This window comes from Magallana gigas, chromosome 7 (genome assembly GCF_963853765.1).
Source record: "Magallana gigas chromosome 7, xbMagGiga1.1, whole genome shotgun sequence".
NCBI classification, from domain to species: Eukaryota; Metazoa; Mollusca; class Bivalvia; order Ostreida; family Ostreidae; genus Magallana; species Magallana gigas.
The window spans coordinates 42,485,628-42,506,463 of record NC_088859.1 but is presented as its reverse complement, the minus strand read 5'-3'; the positions used below and the strand labels follow the sequence as shown (position 1 = coordinate 42,506,463).

Genomic DNA, 20,836 nt, shown 5'->3' with positions numbered 1-20,836 from the left:
ACATGTATAAATTAAAGTTTATAAATTAAAATATTGTAAAAACCACAAAACTTTTCATGTATTTTAAGATTTTCACAATACAAAAGAAAAATAACAATTTAAAAAAAATCCTGCTTCTTTGGACATACAATCAAAAGATCTTTGAGGCATCAACTGACCAATCTGATTAGGGCCCCGCAAGGATTTGCGGGTGCCCTATAGTAATCACTCTGTCCATCCTTCTGTCTGTCCGTCTCACTCTTCCGTCCACAAATTTCCTGTTTTTTTTCTTATAACTTTTTTTATGGTTGCCCAATCAAGTTCAAATTTGGTATGGTAGTTCAGTAGGCAGAAATACATATTTTGATGCTAAGTTTGGTTCTCTATGTCTTCTGGTTTGGAGCTGGGGTAGTGGGGTAGATTCCTAACTATGCATAAGAATGAATGGGCAAAGAGAGATAACTGCTGAGAATGAATAGGCAAAGAGAGATAACTGCTGAGAATTTTACCATTGTATACATGGAAGGCTGTGCAATATTTGTCCTTTGGGATTAATTAACCTTCCACAGGAAGAAAATCCTAAGCTTTATCTTTACCTGTCACATTGAGATTAATTACTGCACTGCCTGTGTCTGCAAATGAACTTTGTTTTGAAGTTAAGGTCAATTTTGAATGATGTGTAGTATTGTGTACTTTCTTTGAAATATGGATTTAAAATATAATATTCATATTTTATTTTGGTTAAAATACCGTACACAATGATTTATGATAATTTTATTGAAATCTTAAATCAAAATACATGTATATATTAAGATATCCTTTTTCACTTTTTTATTTTTATGAATTATTTATTTTATTTTTTTCTGCCTTAATGCTGTTAATTTTAACAGGTTATCAGATAATAACCCCATTCTGTCATTTCTGACAAAAAAAATCTTATTGTAAATTTAGAAGAAAAGGATGAGAGAGCAGAACAATTAATCCCCTGGGATTAATTATCTTGCCTGCTGCAGTAAATTTAGAGGCTTACCGGTATCTCTATCTGTCATATCGAGATTAATGAACACCTTTGTCTGCACTGATGTTTGTTTTGAAGCAAATTAAACTCTCATTCCATGAGCTGCACCCTAATATTTTTACTCCTCAGTTTAAAGGATGGTATTTGATAAAGAATATATTTCATTCTAGTCCAAATACTTATATTCTGTAAAATAAAAAAAAAATATATGAATTACAATAAATTAAAAAAAAAAAAATTATTAGATAGCAGTTTTTTGATTCTTTTTTTTTTAATGGATGTTTTGGTGTTGTTGTTGTTTTTGGTTGCTGTGTTTATATTAAAGGAAACTTAAGAATAGTACCTGAAAATGTTCCATCTGTAAGCCCTGATTAAATTCAATAAATGGATGAGAGCAGGATAATTAATCCCCTGAGATTAATTATCTTGCCTGTTTCAGAAAATCTAAGGTCTGTCTTTATCTGTTACCGGTATATGTGTGTCTGCAAGTGATGTTTGTTTGAAGTTGAGGCAAAGCCTAGGTATCAATTCTTTGTTTTTTAACAAATTTTATTTCATCCCATGTTAACCCCCTTTATCCCGTGGATATGTCTCACTGGATATTTTTTTGATATCCCACAGTTGTGACTTTACAATGGGATTTGCGTAGGCATAATGAAGTAAAGTAATGTGGAGTTTTATAAACAGTGTAAACATTAATTGTGGTGTATAAAACATGGGATAAATAGAATCTCATATGATTTGTAGTATAATATGATTTTTATCCAACTTGTGTGTGTTTTATCCCCTCACTAAGGCTCAAGAAAAAAACACTTTAATCGTTGGATGAAAATCATATGCAACTACAAATCACCAGATCCTATATGTTGCAGTTCTTTACATCTTCTGCCGGGCATTTATTTTTCATCATTGTTAATATAAAGAGGATGGAATTCAAAGTTTTTTTCACTTCTCTATATTAATTGTCATAGCGGGGCCCTTCCTGACTGGTCAGTTTTCTAGTTATCTATTAAAGGTAACAGAATTGGGATATGACTAGTACAAATAATATAACAATAGGCCTTAATGGTTACCTGAGTAGCATATAACCCATACACAATCTTGTCGAGGAGTCTCATATATGCATTTAATTAGGTTTCATTCTGGAGTAGAAAAATTAAAAATTTGTAAAAACGACCACCTCCCTGCCTGAAATCTTTCAAAAAGAACTATGAAGCCTATAATTCTGGTGAAAAACTTAAAGATCTGGTCTACAAAATCATGAATTCAGTTTTCCTTTCAGGTGTGTGGGAGTAAAGAAGATAATTTTTAAACATTCTATGCATTAACACCTATACATTCGTTTTGGCCCTGCCCTAGAGTCAAAACCCATACTCCAGGGGACATAAAATTTAAAATTTTAGTAGAGGACTTCCTGGTAAACATAATTATGAAGTCATTTTTTCATACAGATGTGTGAGAATAGAGAAGAAAATTTTTAAACATGTGCATTAACACTATATTGCTAGATTGCCCCCCCCCCCCCAAATGTCCTGAACCCCTGATCCAGGGACCATGAATTTCACAATTTAGGTAGAGGAGTTAGTGGACATCATGATAACCATGTATTCAGTTTTTTGCCCACATGTGTGGGAGTAAAAAAGAAGATTTTTTTTTTTTTAGATTTAATACATTTTTTCCTATATGGCCATATTGGCCCCACCCTAGAGCCTGAACCCCTGACTCAAGGGCCATGAATTTCACAATTTTTTGGGAGAGGGCTTCATGGACATTATAACCAGGCATGTAGTTTTTAACAAATATATATGAGAGAAGAGAAGATTTTCTAAGATTTAATACATTTTTACTATATGGCTATACTGGCACCACCCTAGAGCCTGAACCCCTGACTCAAGGGCCGTGAATTTCACAATTTTGGTAGAAGGCTTCATGGAAATTATAATCATGCAATTATATTTTAACAAATATTAATGGGAGTAAAAAAGAAGATTTTCTAAGATTTAATACATTTTAACTATATGGCCATATTGGCCCCACCCTAGAGCCTGAATCCCTGACACATAGGTCATGAATTTCGATTTTTTTTGGTAGAGGGCTTCATGGACATTATAACCAGGCATTTAATTTTTAACTGATATATATGGGAGTAGATAAGAAGATTTAATACATATTTACTATATGGCCATATTGGTCCAACATTAGATAGAGAACCCCTGACCCAGGGGCCATGAATTTCACAATTTTGGCAGAGGGCCTCATGGACATAATAACCATGCAACCAGTTTTTTCCTCACATGTGTTGGGGTAAAGAAGATTTTTGAAAATTTTGCCTTTTTTGTTGTTGCATATTTGGCCCCCACATGTGGTACCCCAATGGTGGTAGAGCCATTAATTTCACAATTTAGATTCCTCTTACAATAGAGATGCCTCACAACAAAAATGGTAACAATTAGCTTTGTAGTTTTTAAGAAGTTAAACAAGAGGCCCTGCCCCATGGGCCACATCGCTCACCTGAGGGACAATAGGTATGATAAAATCAGCTAAATGGAGTCATAATACAAACTATCTGGACAATGTACAATGATACATGTCGATCCTGTATAAATAAAGTCTATTTTTCCCCCTGGATATTCTTATGTTTATAATCATTAGTCCCTTTTCTAACAGGATGATTTTATAGTCATATCACATGTTGAGTATTGCAGTTCTCAAAAAGATCCTCAACAATTGGTTATATATGGAATATAAACCTACATCAAACTCTGAACTTTCTTGTGAGGCCGAAGAATTGTCCTAGGGCCAAAGTCTTAACAATTATAAAGAATCATTTGGCTGATTAGTTTCTGAGAAGATTTTTAAGATTTACTCTACATATTCCTATGTAAAACTTTGACACCCCCCCCCCCCCCCCCCCCACCATTGTGGCCCACCCTTCTCTCGGGGGTGTCATTATTTTCACAACTTTGAATCTACACTACCTGAGGATGCTTCCACACAAATTTCAGCTTTCGTGGCTGATTAGTTTCTGAGAAGATTTTTTAAGATTTACTCAATATAGTCCTATGTAAAACTTCGACACCCCCCTGCCCAATTGTGGCCCCACTCTACCCCCGGGGGTCATGATTCTCACAACTTTGAATCTACACTACCTGAGGAAGCTCCCACACAAGTTTCAGCTTTCATGGCTGATAATTGTTTGAGAAGAAGATTTTTAAAGATTTACTCTGTATAGTCCTATGTAAAACTTTGATTCCCTATTGTGGCCCTTGACCCTAATCCCAGGGATCATGATTTTCACAACTTTGAATCAACACTACCTGAGGAAGCTCCCACACAAGATTCAGCTTTCCTGGCTGAAAAGTTTCTGAGAAGATGATTTTTAAAAAACTTATCCTATATATTCCTATATTAAACTTCTACCCCCCCCCCCCCTTGTGGCCTCAACCTACCCCTAGGGGTCATGATTTTCACAACTTTGAATCTACACTGAGGATGCTTCTACACAAATTTCAGCTTTCCTGGCTGTTTAGTTTCTAAGATGATGATTTTTAAAGATTGACTCTATATATATATTCCTATGTAAAACTTCGTTCCCCCCCATTGTGGCCAACCCTACCCCCGGGGGTCAGGATTTTCACAACTTTGATTCTACACTACCTGAGGATGCTTCCACACAAGTTTCAGCTTTCCTGGCTGATTAGTTTCTGAGAAGAAGATTTTTAAAGATTTACTCAATATATTCCTATGTAAAACTTCGACACCCTATTGTGGCCCTATCCTATCCCCTGGAGATCATGATTTTCAAAACTTTGATTCTACACTACCTGAGATTGCTTCCACACAGGTTTCAGCTTTTCTGACTGATTAGTTTCTGAGAAGAAGATTTATAAAGATTTACCCTATATATTCCTATGTAAGACATCGACCCTCCATTGTGGCCCCACCCTATCCCCTGGGGATCATGATTTTCACAACTTTGATTCTACGCTACCCGAAGATGCTTCCACACAAGTTTCAGCTTTCCTAACTGATTAGTTTTTGAGAAGATTTTTAAAGATTTACCCTATATATAGTCCTATGTAAAATTTCGCCCCCCCCCCCCCCCTTGTGGCCTTACCCTATCCCCATGGCTCATGATTTTCACAACTTTGAATCTACACTACCTGAGGATGCTTCCACACAAGTTTCAGCTTTCCTGGCTGATCAGTTTTTTGAGAAGAAGATTTTTAAAGAATTACTCTATATATTCCTATGTAAAACGTCGATCCCCCATTGTGGCCTCACCTTACCCCTGGGGGTCATAATTTTCACAACTTAGAATCTTCACTACCTGCGGATGCTTCCACACAAGTTTCAGCTTTCCTGGCTGATCAGTTTTTGAGAAGAAGATTTTTAAAGAATTACTCTATATATTCCTTTGTAAAACGTCAATCCCCCATTGTGGTCTCACTCTACCCCTGGGGGTCATGATTTTCACAACTTAGAATCTTCACTACCTGAGGATGCTTCCACACAAGTTTCAGCTTTCCTGGCCTAATGGTTCTTCAGAAGATTTTTTAAAATTCATCAAAAAATTTCATTCATTTCCAATTATCTCCCCTGGAAAAAGGGCATGACCCTTAATTTTCACAACTTTGAATCCCCTTTGCCTAAGGATGATTTGTGCCAAGTTTTGTTGAAATTGGCCCAGTAGTTCTTGAGAAGATGTTGAAAATGTGAAAAGTTTACAGACGGATGGACATACAGATGACAGACAAAATGTGATCAGAAAAGCTCACTTCAGCTTTCAGCTCAGATGAGCTAAAAATGTAAAATTGTTAACACATGACGGACAAAAACAGACAGCAATAGGTCACCCTAGTTTACTTACGTGACCTAAAAAGTTAAATCACTTGATACAAGATATTAAGACATGAAGGTGTTTACATAGTAATATTACTAAAGGACTATATATATATGGTTTGAGTCTAAAATGGCCCCCTAAAATGAACATTGTCATTTCACTGTAATTCTTTGTTTTATTTGTACAAATATACATTTGAAATTTTTTCATAATTTTCATTTTGATTTTAAAGCCCACAATTTAAAAATATGACATCATAAAGTTTACCTTTTCCTGCCATTTTCTGATTTTTAGCATAAAACGGCTTGTTTTGAGGCAGTTTTTCTTTAAGGAAACATTGAGTGATTGCTTGAACAAACAAAATATTTTCACCAAAGATGTATCTCCCCAATACTTATAAGTTACAAAAAGTTCGTTCTTGTTCAAAGAGTCGCTCTATATTTCCCATTCGATAAAAGATAAGAAAAATGTAAATTTTTGATTGATTTTGATTGAATTATAAAAATAGCGTCACTTCTGACGTCATATACAGCCAGTGAGTGCATATAAATCAAATAAATAGGTGAAACACATATTTCATGTCATCTCTTTTATAAAATAACACAGCAAATTAATGTACCCGAATCATTTTAAAACTAGCGAATTTTGGGGGCCAAATTTGACAAATATCATATATAGTTCTTTAGCATTGTATTTCTAGAGTAAGAGATATTTAGGCATTTCCTCTATAATTTCTATGTTGAACTTTGTACCCTTCTAGGGTCCCCAGTATTAGTTCAGTGGGGGGATGGGGGGAAGGGGTTGTTGCCAACATTTGTACTATTTACAATACCTGGGGTATACATTATCTGAGGATGCTTGCATAGTAACCTCTCAAATTGCATCATTGTAGTTTCTAAGGAAAATGTTTTAAAATCATTTATATCTCTACATATTTTTAGGTCAACTTAAAACCTTTCTTGGGGCCCCAGTATTGGCTTAGGGGTCACAGTTTGAACAATTTAGAATCAACACTAAGGATGCTTTTATTGTTAATTAAGAAACTGTAGCATTGAATTCTTTACATTTTCTCTATGTTATATTGGTCTGGGGGTCATGGTTTTTATATTTTAGAATCAACACTGAGGATGCTTGCTGGTAATCTCAAAAAGAGTAGCATTGTTGTTCCTCTTAAAGCTGAACACCGCTCGTAAATAGGCACTGTCCGCCATATTTCTCTTTAATCACTGCTGTCCCTACAACCCTTATATAAGGGACAGACCTCTAAACAGTTCAAAGTACTTCGCTGTAGAGGTCTCACCTGTGTGGACGTACATTTTGTCTCGCCGTGTTACTCGGTCGCGATGAAATTGTCAAATTTTACGCACCTTTTTGATGCCAGAAGAATACTAACGTCAAATAAATTGGTCAATGCATTATTTACGAACAGAAAATGAACATAAGATAAGAAAAAAAATGCATAAAATCTAAAGACCATGAAAGGAATACTACATGTCGGCCACGAGGTTCAGGTGTGCAATCGGGTGTAACGAAATCGAAGGGTTTATATACCAGGTATCTGTGTGACGGTGCCTATTTACGAGCGGTGTTCAGCTTTAAGGCCAAATTTTCTTTTCCTTCAGTTCAGGTGAGCAAAAAACAACTTAAAAAACAGAAGAATATTTTGTTTTATTATTTCTACTCAGTTAAAACCAAAACACTTGAAGAAATTATGGTAATAAATATTTCAACCTGTATGAAGAAACATTCTATAGTTGTTAAACAAAAATTCTGTTCTGAATGTGCAGATCCATCTGTGGTAGCCAAGGGACACAATTTGCCCCTCTGAGCAGATCATCTCCCTTGGTAAGCAAAGATGGTTCAGATCATTATCTTGTCAATATCACAGTGGAATGTACGACAGATCCTTGCTACTGAAAGTTAAAAAATTCTAAGCAATTACATGCAATGCACATCAACATCAGGAATGAAAGCGAAGAATATTGTGTCCATCTTCATTACTCTTGATATAATCATACACCAGGTATATTAATGATTTGTACAGCAATTCTGTAGAAGCCTTGAAGGGCACCTGTCCCATTTTGCTTTCAAACAAGTAATTACTCTGTTCCACTACAATGAAGGGGTTATCAAGGATATAAATAGGAATGAAAGATTGATATGAACATTCCACAATGTTTCAAGTCAAAATGATGCAGTCATTCACATAATGTAACTACTGAAATGAATCAACAACAACAAAATTAGTTTTTGAAATTCAAAGCTTAACATGAATATCTGCATGTATGTACATGGAAAGAATATTTGCAAGTATGTACATGTAAAGAAACAGAGAATTTATTTACAAATAAGTAGAAGTTTTTGAGAACATTAATAAAATATATAAGATAAGAAATGGTGACTTTTTTTCATCTGCAATTTCTATCCATTTCTTACCTCCCCCTCCCTTTTCCTTAAAGACCAACAAAAAAATCTACCGGTATTCGACAAAATACATTTAAAGTGAAATTATGATTCCTAAAATAAAAGAGACATACAATATCATACAACATATTTTCACATGATTGAGAAATTAAAATGAAAAATAAACAAAAGAGTAATCACAAATATATCACATCATTCTTAAAGAAGTTGCATTTTATTTTATTATTTTTGTTATGATTGTTTTATTAAACGATAATCTCTTCCTGTAAGGTGTCACGGGGGCTCACTGTTGTATTAGTTGCGATTCCACACCTTGGTTCTGCAGTGTTCCTCTGCCTGAAAAAAGCCAAGAACACATTCATTAAACAAAAATTTTTAAAACTTGAATATCATCAGCCTCAAATTTTCAGTCAATCTTGCAATGACTTGATCTGTTTACCTGACACTTCTGGGCGTTTTTCAGACTGGCGCACCAATAAGATGGTCCATAGGTACACTCCTTCTTTCCCAGCTTTTGCTGTCTACTTTTAAAGAACAGTCTGGTATCTTTGGGAGCTGGTTTGGTTTTCTTCATCAAATGATTGATAAGGGACTGTTTTACACCATATTTTGAAGGACAAAGTTTGATTTCCTGTACAGAAAATAAGAAGCATTATTTATAAAACTGGATACTACAATTACAGTTCTTTAGTGAATAAACATCAATCCATGTACAGCTGTACATCAGAAGTGACAATGCTGAAATACCTGACAAATCTTCTTTGGATCCAAGAGTTGTGAGAACAATTGGGCAATCACAGGACCATACTGGGCCACGATAGTGTCACACTGGAATTAATTATTGAATAGATATACATGTACATATGATCCAAAAGCATTTAGTCAGATACTCTTATAATCATATAATTTTGTTTTGCATTTGGTAGAAAAGTTAAAGAGCCAAGATTTCATTTGAAATCTTTAAATATACATTTCAAATAAAAATTGCAAAACAAGTAGGACAAAAAGGAACTAATTTCTTTTAAATCTGAAATGAGTAACCAGTCCTAATGTAAAAGTAAACCAATGTATGGAATATTGTAAGAATGGGGAATCCAATGAATGTGTGAGTTTCTTACCTCCTCCTTGAATGTTGTGGGGAGGAAGTTACAGACTTGGTCGAGGAGTGCCTCTACAGCCTGGACAGTCTTGTTCTCCTTCAGCGCCTCATCCAGGTAATTCAGGATCACCTCGCACACCTCACACTTCTCATCCCCCAACCGCAAACTAGCCACTGAAGTCAAGAAGATTCTCTATCAGTAAAAACTGCCCACAAGTGATTTTCAAAGCAGATGAACAAATAAGGAATTCTATGCAAACAAAGCGATTCTTGAGTAACTACCAAAACAGTTATTTGTTGGAGAAAAAAAATTCCACCTACCTTGACCCGGGATGGGAAGAAACCTGATGGAGTTTACATTAGTTTTCTTTTGTTTGCTTGAGCACAGGTTTAGGGCTTTACAAACAGTCTTTGGATCACCCTCCTGAATCAACAGGTTAATCACAAGGTCTGCGTATTGGTTCACGAAGTCAGTGCACTCTTGGCTGATGGTAGCGGGAAGCTTGGAGCAGACCATTTTCAGGGCATTCTCAATGGCTTCTCTGTTGAGGTTCTCTTTCAGAATGTTGTCCACTTCAGACATGATGTACTCGCACAAAACACATTCAACCGAGGCATCTACACTCTTAGCTAAAATAAATAATATGAAATATATATTTACTAGTATACAAAATAACATTGCTTACACAAACTTACATGTAAATGTGTACCTGGATTGTAATTCTATTGGAAAAAAACCTGGTCATTTAGTCAAAAGCAAAACAAGAGGCCCAAAGGCCTTGTTATGATAAAGAACATCAAACACCTTAAAAAGCAGTTTTCTGTATGGAAACCTAAAGCCACATGCCTTAAACACAATGGGTTTTAAATTTTTGACATGCCAATATAGCAGTATACTGTAGAATCAAGTATATTCATTAAGCTAAAAATTTCATTGATTTTAAACCAAATACAATTTCGTTGGGATTTAATTTCGTCATATCGTATCTTTAAAATGTATAACATATCAACTCTGTATTTATGAATACTTGGGTTAAAAATTCACCATAGATTTAATTTTGTTGATAAATACTGCCAACAAAAATAACGAAATTAAATCAAAGAATATTTCTGCTTCTACAGTAGAACTTTATATAGATTGAAATACAGTGTATGTGGTCCATTCTTTGAAAGCTGTAAAGGAGGAAATGGTAAACTTGGCCCATCAGATTGAACAACACAAGAAATGCAATAAATCAAACCAAAATGAGGTGTTTTATGTCAAAAATTTCATTTTGCACAACTTTCAAATTTAACAATTTTTTTTTTTTAATAGTGTTTGGTATATACATGTACATGTATATTTGTAGTTCTAGACTATAGTATGAATTGTAGTAAAATAAGATTCCAGTAAACTTAGTTCTTCCACACTAATTTACCTTTGGCACTGGCTTGGCACAGGTTTAGGGCTTTACACACAGTCTTTGGATCTCCCTCCTGAATCAACAGGTTAATCACAAGGTCTGCATACTGATTCACAAAGTCAGTGCATTCCTGGCTGATGGTAGCGGGAAGCTTGGAGCAGACCATTTTCAGGGCATTCTCAATGGCTTCTCTGCTGCGGTTCTCTTTCAGAATGTTGTCCACTTCAGCCATGATGTACTCGCACAAAACACATTCAACCGAGGCATCTACACTTTTTGCTAAAAAAAAAATGCAAAAATCATACATTAAATTTATTCATGTAGAATTTAATTTTAAAAAATATACAATTAACAAAACAGAAAGTTACATTAAGTAATCTACCAAGATTTTTAGCAGACACCCTGTAGTTCATTGTTAAAATATAGTTAAACATTCTAATAACAAAGTCCCAGGGACGGGCATATTTACTTCTTTATAAGGGTATTTCTTCGTATCCATCAGTATACAACATGTAATAAAATCATGGGGAATGAACATTACTTTTCTGTAAGCATCATTTCATTATAAGCATGTTTGCTATAACTGTGTTTTACTGTATAGGTAATATATTTTATAAAAGGGTTAAACATAGCTAAATGTAGGAAATACTGTATCTGTTTCAAATAGCATTTAAGAATTAAATTGTGTATTAAATGAAAATATATGTTGCATCCCCTTGCCATGCATTGATAAGCTTAAAAATTTTGTAGGTGCATTCATTAAAAGTATCGTTGCAATGGAATGTTAATACCTTGGGGCATAAGATAGTCATACAAGGACAGGTATCTTTCTCTTAAGATGCATCATCTTAAGAGTCTGTTGATCGTAAGCCTCACAATATACACAATATAATCAGAATCAGCAAGTGCTAACAGAGAGATGGAATATCCACATCAGTATAATGCTCAATAAATATGAACAGATGTATAAAAAAAAACCAGATTCCACACCAGGTTACCTTTGGCACTAGCTTGGCACAGGTTAAGGGCTTTACACACAGTCTTTGGATCTCCCTCCTGAATCAACAGGTTAATCACAAGGTCTGCATACTGGTTCACAAAGTCAGTGCATTCCTGGCTGATGGTAGAGGGAAGCTTGGAGCAGACCATTTTTAGGGCATTCTCAATGGCTTCTCTGCTGCGGTTCTCTTTCAGAATGTTGTCCACTTCAGACATGATGTACTCGCACACAACACATTCAACCGAGGCATCTACACTATGCAAGTGGGAGACACCTTAAATAATATGAACAAGAGATTGATTGCAGGAAAAAACAAATACTTCAGTTTTAACAATTGTTCATGTATCTAACATTTGATTGTTAAAACAGAAATCAAAATACATAAACAAAAATAACATAAAATGATACACATTTTCAAAAATGTTAAGGTTTTTGTTATAGGGTAAGGCAAATTCATACCATTGCGTTTTTCAGAGACCAGCTTGACATGATGCAGCTGCTGCTTAGCAGGTGCTTTGTCAGCAGTACACAGACCAAGTTTGGAGCACACTTCCTTGGGCGGCATGCTCTTCAGAAGATCAATCAAGATCTCTGTGTACTGCATGACAAAGTTGGAGCACTCTTTGGCGAGGTCACCAGTGGACAGGCGATCACACACAGACTTCAGGGCGCTCTCGATCTCCTCCTTTACTTTGCTTCCTTGCAGGATGGTGTCTACTTCCTTCATGATCATTTCACACAGGACACATTCTGTTGTAGATTCCACTGGTTTCTGTATAACTGCAAGCCATTCATTGATATCCATATATTTAATGTACATGTAACTGACCTTTTAATCATATGACAACATACATTTACATGTATATATGTGTGCATGTACTTCTTTTGCCAATTATTTCAATATGAAAATAACACAGGTGAAATTCTATTTGTTGTTGTTGAATATTACATGAATTGTACCTAATTTCTTGGATTCAGAGGTGCACAGCTTTAAGACTGTGCAGACTGTCAGGGGATCTAACTCCTGTCCAATGAGATCCAAAATAGCTGGTGCATATTGTTTTACAAAGTCGCTGCAGTCATCTGAGTACTTGGCAGGCAACCGCTTGCAAACAGAGTTCAACGCCTTCTCCACCTCTTGCTGTGGTAACAAGAAAACAGGAAGCATACAGCTATATTATATGTCAATATATGTAAATGAAACAAATATGAATTATATTCATATGTAAAATAATGTATTTTCTTCTACAAAAGTAACCTACAGTAGTTGAGTTCTTTAGAATCATGGAGTCCAACTCATTGATGACCATCTGACACAAATCACAGAGTTCTCCAGCTTTTGGTTTTTCCTGTACATTTACTTTTGGTTTCAGCTGTATTCCTGGGAGGATGGGCTTAGCAGCAACATAATCAGTTGTTTTACAGAATCCAAGCATTGTACACACTGTAGTGGGATCCTAAGAAAAGTATTCAATATTTTTGGTTTACAAATCATGTAAATACTGGTAACATAATATGTCTACTACAACAAGAGAGATATAACATATATGTGTTAGATATGCAATTTCTTTTCAGCAATAACCGAGTTCAAGTATCATATAGTACAGGTAATTTTTGTATGTTCCAATATTTTGTAAAACAGATTGATAAATTACCAGTTCATTGGCGATCAGTTCAAAGAGTATATCTGCATATTCATCAACTGCTGTTTTACACTGAAATAAATAACACAGGAACATAGTAGAGGAACAGTTTTCATCAAATACTGTTAACAATTTTCATATAATGCAGATCTCGGCTTTCTCCAAAAAATGAAAAAATGTGTACATCTACCTGATCTGCTAATGAGCCAAGTTTTTCACACAACTCTGTCTTGATGTAGGCCTTGATTTTTTCCTGGATAGAAGAAATTTCTTTATTAAGTAAAAGGTTTAGTAAATTGTAAAGAAGACTGAAACATAGTACATGAAACTTCATGCATGTATTTGTTTTTATATCTCAAAACAGTACTTCATCTTAACCCAGTAACTGTTTCATGTACCTGGTTAGTAGGATCGCGGTCCATGTCCCTGACCTTTGACATGACCTCTTTACACAGGTCACACTCCTCCACCCCACCAATTTTAGCCTAAAATGAACACAACAATTTCTCAGAATTACCTGATTAATCTTATCTTTCAGGACATTCAGAATTTCAGTGATCACAGTGTGACACATATCACATTCTTCATCTTTGACATTCTTATAAACCTGCAAATCACATTATACTAGTAATAGAAACTTTGAAATGAAACACGATTTCCAAATATCCAAATATAGTACTTTGTACCAATACTGACTACCTTCTAGTTGTTTGTACATGTACCTTATTCAACTTTTTCAATTCAGTCCTGTACTGAATTCTTGTGACCAATGCCTTGTTAATGTTTGTACCATTACAGAATCCCATCATGTTGCAGAATACTTGAGGGTCCTGAATAAAAGAATAATATAACATCAAGTTTTGTTGCCACTTGATAATGTGATCAAGTTGGTGATTTTTTCAAATTTAACTTGATCTCTTAAAATTAAGAAAGGCATGGAATTTATTTTCCAATACATTACTTACTACTTCGCTGCCAAGAGTTTGCAGCAGTTGTGGTACTAGTTCATCAACAATGAAGTCACACTGCAAACACATTTACAAGTTTTAAAGTTTATGTATCAGAGTACTGCATTCATAAAATCAAGACCTACTGACATTGTATATAACTTTATGCTTTAGTCAAGGAGTGTGCATACATATAGCTTACATGTAGACTAAACTATCAGCATCAACCCAACAAATAAATGTACCTATTCCCTTTTATTTTACATGTAAATAATTCAATGCCATTTAAATGTATCTGCATGCAGCAAAACCACATATATTACCTGTTTTCTCTGCTGTTTAAATCCTACATCATACCCTTTATAAATCTTACTTCATATATTCTTTATAAATCTTTATAAATTCTACATCATATGAAAGCTGTACTTATAGTCTGTCTCACGATATTTATGGTGCACATTTGGATGCTTTTTAATAATACACATACCTGTGGAAGAAAATTTCCAAAATATTTTATTCACACATTATCATTTTTCCCTCGTAAAAACTCACAGGAACGAAAACAGATTTCCTACAGAGATTTATGATGGGGAATGTTGACATCTTTTCTCCATTCAGAAGTCACTCGGATTACCTCACACAATTTTTCAACATTATCATCCTGGCTTATTTATGGCTGATGCAATGCTCAATTCCCATAGACTTTCTATTTTTAGCCGTGTATTGAAACCTAACAAGCTAGAGGGGGCATTTCAAAAGGGAAATCTTGGGATTTTTCCATACTATTGAATGAACATCTTCTGAATCAAGAGGTATTCATAAATATCAAATAATTTAAGAAAATATGCGGCAAAAATATCTTGGGACAGCCAATAACAGTATAAACCACACAAGCTACTCTCTATCTTACCAATCCCTCCTCAGATGGCAGCTGTGTACACAGTACATTCTTCAGCATATCTTTAATTTGATCCTAAATATAAATCATATGCAAATGTATATTCAAAATTTCTGTTTGACCTTCTTATTTTTACACAAAATGAAGTTTTTTGAAACTCAATGGAGGTTTTTAAAATCTACAATACATTCAATATTAATTTTACATATTGCTTACTATTGTTGAATTATCTTGGATCAACTGCTTAATGTCCCCAAAAAACGCCACACAATCCTTGCAGATCTTGGTAACTTTGCCTGATACTTTTGGAACTTCTTTGGGATACTAAACCAAAAATTTCAAATTCTCATTTTGGTTCAGTATTTATTACAAATTTTTTTTTCTTAAACATGTAAATCTCCTTGCATTGAATTGTACTTGTACAGTAAACTTTCTCATGATTACGTTTTAAAATTCATTTCTCAATTAGAATAATCTATTATCAGTGGATGGAAAACGTAAATTGAGGATTTGCTTTAAATGAAAATGATAGTTTTACAGATAAAACAAATTACAGATGTATCCACAGCCCATCCACAGTACATATATTTGAATATTTTAATATTTGGCTATAATCAAGGTTTAGTGTACATGTATATGATTTTGGAAGATGTAATCTTGTTGTATCTCAATGATATTTATGAATGCAAACCTGGTGTGTTTTGTCTTCAAATCCCTTGCACTGCTTGACAGCTGCACACAGCTGTTCATCTGACTGAAAGTGGATAAGTTATCAATTAGGTGACGTGCAATGCACTGCTTTTCCTTATGATACAGAGCAAACCAATCACTATGCTACACCCCAAGAGGAAACAAAATTCTATTTACAAGGAAGCTCCTTTTCAATTTCAAGCTGTATATCAAAATGTTTCCTTCCTCAATTATCAAATGTCAGATCAAAGTATTATTGATATGTTTATAATGCCAGAAAACACAAACCAATTACAATCAAACATGTGTAATGGAGACTTAACACAAATTGTTTGATAAGTTACAAAGGTGATTTGTGAAGTGGTATTATCCAAACTAGATCAGATTAACATTCAACATTGTCGGAATCAAATTATACTGTCATTCGTTTCTGAGGTATCTGTAACAAGATACTTTTTACACTGAATTCTTTTCTACATAGTGTAGATGTATTTTTACACTAATTTTGTTTCTAAAACCATCCTGTCATGAAAGTGATACATGTGCAGTAATGAGGCTTTCCGGGTTTAAACCAAATATACATGTATACATCAATCATTCATCATGAAATTGGTATAAGGTCCTTTATAATCAATCAATATCAGTTGACTATTCATTGGTTACCTAAAAATAATTATTTGAACTCACTGATGTATAAAACTATCATTCAGATGCAACCATTGTTCCCAATCTACCTCAAGGGTAAAATTATACTTACAATGTTGCTCTTTAGTAACTTAATCAGGAGTTCTGACTCTGTGGCAAGAACGCTGCACTGAAAAGGTAAAACAAAACATTGAAGTGTCTGTCAGTCATTTTGTACCTTCTTTATACTGATTGTATTAAACTGTATATTAAGATCAGAACAGCACATAAAATTTTTTGGACTCACCTCCTTCTTCAGACTTTCATCAGGCAAAAATTGGCATGCCATGGTGAAGAACTCAACTATCTTTATCTAAATGTAAAAACAGATTTTTTTGAAGCTCTGATGAATGCTTACTTTTATAAAGCTGGAAAATGTATATCTAGTTATCCTGCAATAGCAATTATCTTGGATCCTCAACCGACTTTCAAATAATGCTTTGACTTATAATGAAACTGGTGACAATTGAGTTGCAACAACAATAACTTATTAAAAAGATGATATAATGAACTTAATAAAAATATAAAAAGTTTACAACATACATCTCTACTTTTGCTTTTCAGCATCTTCCTTGTTTCCTTGACTACCATTTTGCAGAGATCACATGATGCTGGCTGCAAGGAAAAAAAAAATATTTGCTTTGTTAAAAACATCACTTTGGTAAGTTTATTTTTCTCAGAGTTCATAAATAAATACATTTAACTTAAGTTTACTATAATCAGTTGAGTGAAAAATTATCCATAATTTTGAATTACTGTTAAAATATTCAAGATAGGGATGACAAATTTGCCTGTGTAGGCAAATCAGTTTTAAAATATTAATGCAGAGATAGAGCAAAATAAATCAATCAACATTTTCATTACTTAAAAAAAAATTTAAGGCAAATAAATTCTATCGATTTTTACAAGTGCGACTAATGAATAATAAAATATTTCTGAGACTGAGAGTTTGAAAGCTTCATAGAGAGGGAGATCTCACCTGTGATTCCTCCTTAATTATCTGTTTGCTCCACACTGTATCCAAGCAATGCTGCACTGCACCACAGGCCTTTGCATTTCGTGCATGGCTGCACCAATATGAAGGTCCCCAGGAGCATTCCTTTGACCCAAGAAGGGTACCACAGGATGCTGAACAAAGTATAACCAGAATGCAAGCACTAAAGTATGTCTTTTTTATTTTCAGATGCAAATAAAAGTATGAACATTGAATGCTATTTTAGCATAGTATGGAGTATGAGTGCAATGCTATGGGAACAATGACTCCCTCGTCATTAAAAATATTACTATTACCTATAACGAAATATATGTAATGCAAATGTAGTTGTAAAAAAATAACAGATTGCAATCGAAAAAAATATTTTTTTTACCATCTAAAAATTTCTCCTATAAATTGTTGCAAAAATCAAATAAAATATTTTTTTTTAATTGGCTTTCCATGTTTAAAAAACTTTCCTGATTCAATAATTCATTAAAAATAATAATTAGTCAATTAATTAATAAGTATATGTCCTTATCCAAGTGCCTAAATCAACATGATACAGTTACATTGAACAACTTTTGAACAAAAATTACTGCATAACCACGACAATTAAAGTATGTATACGAAAGAGCATTCCTACGGATACTGAGACAGAGCATCCACTGGACTGTGAACTACAGTGAATATTACAGTCAAGCCCTTTTTTCCGAGTCATGGGATACAATCACATGACAGAACACATTACACGGCAATAACATTATGTCATAAATTATTTACTTTTAATCGAAGTGTGTTTCACAAACAGGAAAGTATTCCATTCATCATAAAGCCATATTTCATCGATTTTAAAATTTATTACTTCGATTCCAAGTTAGAAATGACAATTACATGTACTAGATCTACCAATTGATCTTTCCGGACTTAGTATATCTTGCTGCAAACTAATTAGTTTACGGTTTGAAAAGAGTTTGACTTCAGTAATAGGTAAACCATCTATAATAATTGATGTGTAATATCAATTCATAGCCGTGTCCATGGTGTCACTGACAAAACAAATAAATCGGTATTAAAAAAATAAGGAAATTAGCTCAATAATACTACCCAAATGCAGTAAATTAGTAAGTAAGAATCTGGATACTTAAAAAATTACTGCTAGAAAAATTAAAAATCTTTGCATGTTTTCGCCGATTATTTTGATAACAATTAGGTCAATTCACTCTATGACAAATGCAATTTAATATCCGGTTAAATAAAATAATACATGACCTGTGTATCCACTGTAATTTGCACTGCTAAAAGGATGTCGACAGGATCAAGGCCTTTTTAGGGGACATCGAAATTTAAGTAAGGACGTCTGCACTAAACTTACTCAGTGTTACTGATGATTGGGGTATATAAATCATTTCATGACCATGATGACGCTTAACCTATTCCGAAAATCGAAACAAAAAATAGATATATACATACCTATACCAACAAAAGATATCAAAAGTAAAATCAACCGCATTATCGCACAATCACAACGGTTGAGTCAACGGACGTAACTGAACTTGTTGACAAAAGTGATATCATGTGATCTGAATCATGTGTGAAGTCAGCAACAAATAACAGGTTGTTTTTCATTGGGCAAAATTGAAAAAGACTATGTACGCGGGAAAACGTTTGTTCTGTGAGAAATATTTCTTCCCTTTTTCCCCTTAGAAAAAACTACGATCACCTATCAACACACTGATCAATATATCATGCACACTTTTTTAAAACAGGGTCATGACGTATATGCGAAGGACGTATACATGTGCATCTATATAAAGCGCTGAGCCCCCCCCCCCCCACACTTTTTTTGCAAAGTTATACATAAATTAACCATAACCAGAAACGCCTTTTTTCTGGCTTGTAAACATTTCTGCATGTTAAGCGCCCACTTTCAATTTGGCGCCACTCTCCATCATAGACGCAATGCATGCCATGCACTGGGGGGGGGGGGGGGGTTACCCTCCCCCACCCCTTTAATTAATTAATCGTATTGTTAGCTATAGTTTACACGCAATAAACCTAGATTATCAAGTATGAAACCATCAGTATGTTTATAATAGCTAATTTTTGTGAATACATGTGATCTTACCACCTTGTAAATATTTCGCTGGTTGTGCACATGAACAATCAGCAGTGGCAACCCCATAACCTGGTAACCCATCATACAATGATACATATTGACTATATAAATACTGAAAACAACAAACCTCTTTATCGTCATTATCGCGGTGTCGGTTTTTCTATCCAAACTTCATTTTCCATCCTTTTTTCTTGGCTATAGTTTGGCGAATTGATTTCAAACTTCATGTTTTATAATGATGTCATAGAAATCAGGTACCTAAGTATCAAGAGGTAATTAATTTACAATTCAGACTCCTATTTACGAATGGGTTCGATTTGATGGTGAGAAAAGATATAATGGGAATTTATCATGCAAATCCTACTGTGCCATTGTGGCCAACACATCAATTATTGCTCACCAAGTTCAACTTCCATTACTTTCTATTCACTGGTTTGAAAAATCTCTCATGATTTACAGATCAAAAGCTGACGTTGGAACGCAACAAATATCATGGAAAACTTATACTATTTACTTCCTTACTTTTCGATTTCAACGATACACTTAATTAACTTGCCCATGCTTATACATGATATTGTGAAAATTGGAGAGTTTATCGGTCCGACATTGAAGGGAAAAAAATTATGAGACAAAAAACCTAAGAAATGCCCGAAAACATTTAAATGTTTTTATGCATTTCTAAGCTTACTTGTATATTTTTAATTGATAAAGTAATTAAGTTATGAAATAAGACAAAAAATAGAACACAGATTTTTGCACTGTGATGAGGCTTTGGCAATTAATTCAATCTGGTTTCCCTGAGAGCAACTCTTCAGTTTGTTGCTATCATGTACATTGTATTTCACAAAACAGTTTAATTAAGTGATTTTGTAAAATATTCTGAACACACTTTTATCAGAAACCATAATTTGAATGTAGGGTTATGAAATGACAAAATGCAAATCATTGCTAATCATTCGTTTGTAAATGACAACTTCGCATGTTTTATTGAATAAAAGATGTTGCCAATCGTCATCATTTACATTGCGAAGTGTTTTAGACTCAAAAATTCTTTTTTATAAATTCATTTTATTTTGAGATTTCCACAAACTATTACTGGTAATCAAAGTACTGAAA

The 20,836-nt window shown here is 34.1% G+C and overlaps 1 protein-coding gene across 2 annotated transcripts; it reads right to left on the bottom strand.

Annotated features, from left to right (window-relative positions):
• Positions 1-7,489: 7,489 nt before the first annotated feature.
• Positions 7,490-19,231, bottom strand: LOC105340758 (uncharacterized). 2 transcript variants are annotated; one of them, XM_034459024.2, is made up of 23 exons: positions 19,075-19,231; positions 17,608-17,756; positions 17,172-17,243; positions 16,876-16,941; positions 16,702-16,758; positions 15,946-16,008; positions 15,471-15,578; positions 15,267-15,329; positions 14,375-14,434; positions 14,132-14,239; positions 13,927-14,016; positions 13,600-13,662; positions 13,422-13,481; positions 13,029-13,223; positions 12,727-12,907; positions 12,226-12,546; positions 11,765-12,040; positions 10,782-11,045; positions 9,685-9,993; positions 9,383-9,537; positions 9,012-9,092; positions 8,704-8,895; positions 7,490-8,600 (listed from the first exon to the last, which is right to left on the bottom strand). In XM_034459024.2, the coding sequence occupies exons 1-23, from the start codon at positions 19,112-19,114 to the stop codon at positions 8,559-8,561; spliced, it is 3,015 nt and encodes a 1,004-aa protein (XP_034314915.2). In that variant the 5' UTR covers positions 19,115-19,231; the 3' UTR covers positions 7,490-8,558. The 2 variants fall into 2 exon arrangements, with proteins under 2 accessions (XP_034314915.2, XP_019927939.3); XM_020072380.3 differs by lacking the exon at positions 13,927-14,016 and adding an exon at positions 13,808-13,894.
• Positions 19,232-20,836: the final 1,605 nt, after the last annotated feature.

Bases quoted from the DNA above. Each gene is read 5' to 3' on its own strand.
- LOC105340758 (XM_034459024.2), bottom strand. From the start codon at position 19,114: ATGCGGTTGATTTTACTTTTGATATCTTTTGTTGGTATAG. The intron at 14,240-14,374 runs GTAAGTAATGTA...TCTTTTATTCAG, and splicing joins AAACTCTTGGCAGCGAAGTA to GACCCTCAAGTATTCTGCAA. The intron at 12,547-12,726 runs GTACAATTCATG...AATGGCTTGCAG, and splicing joins CTCTGAATCCAAGAAATTAG to TTATACAGAAACCAGTGGAA.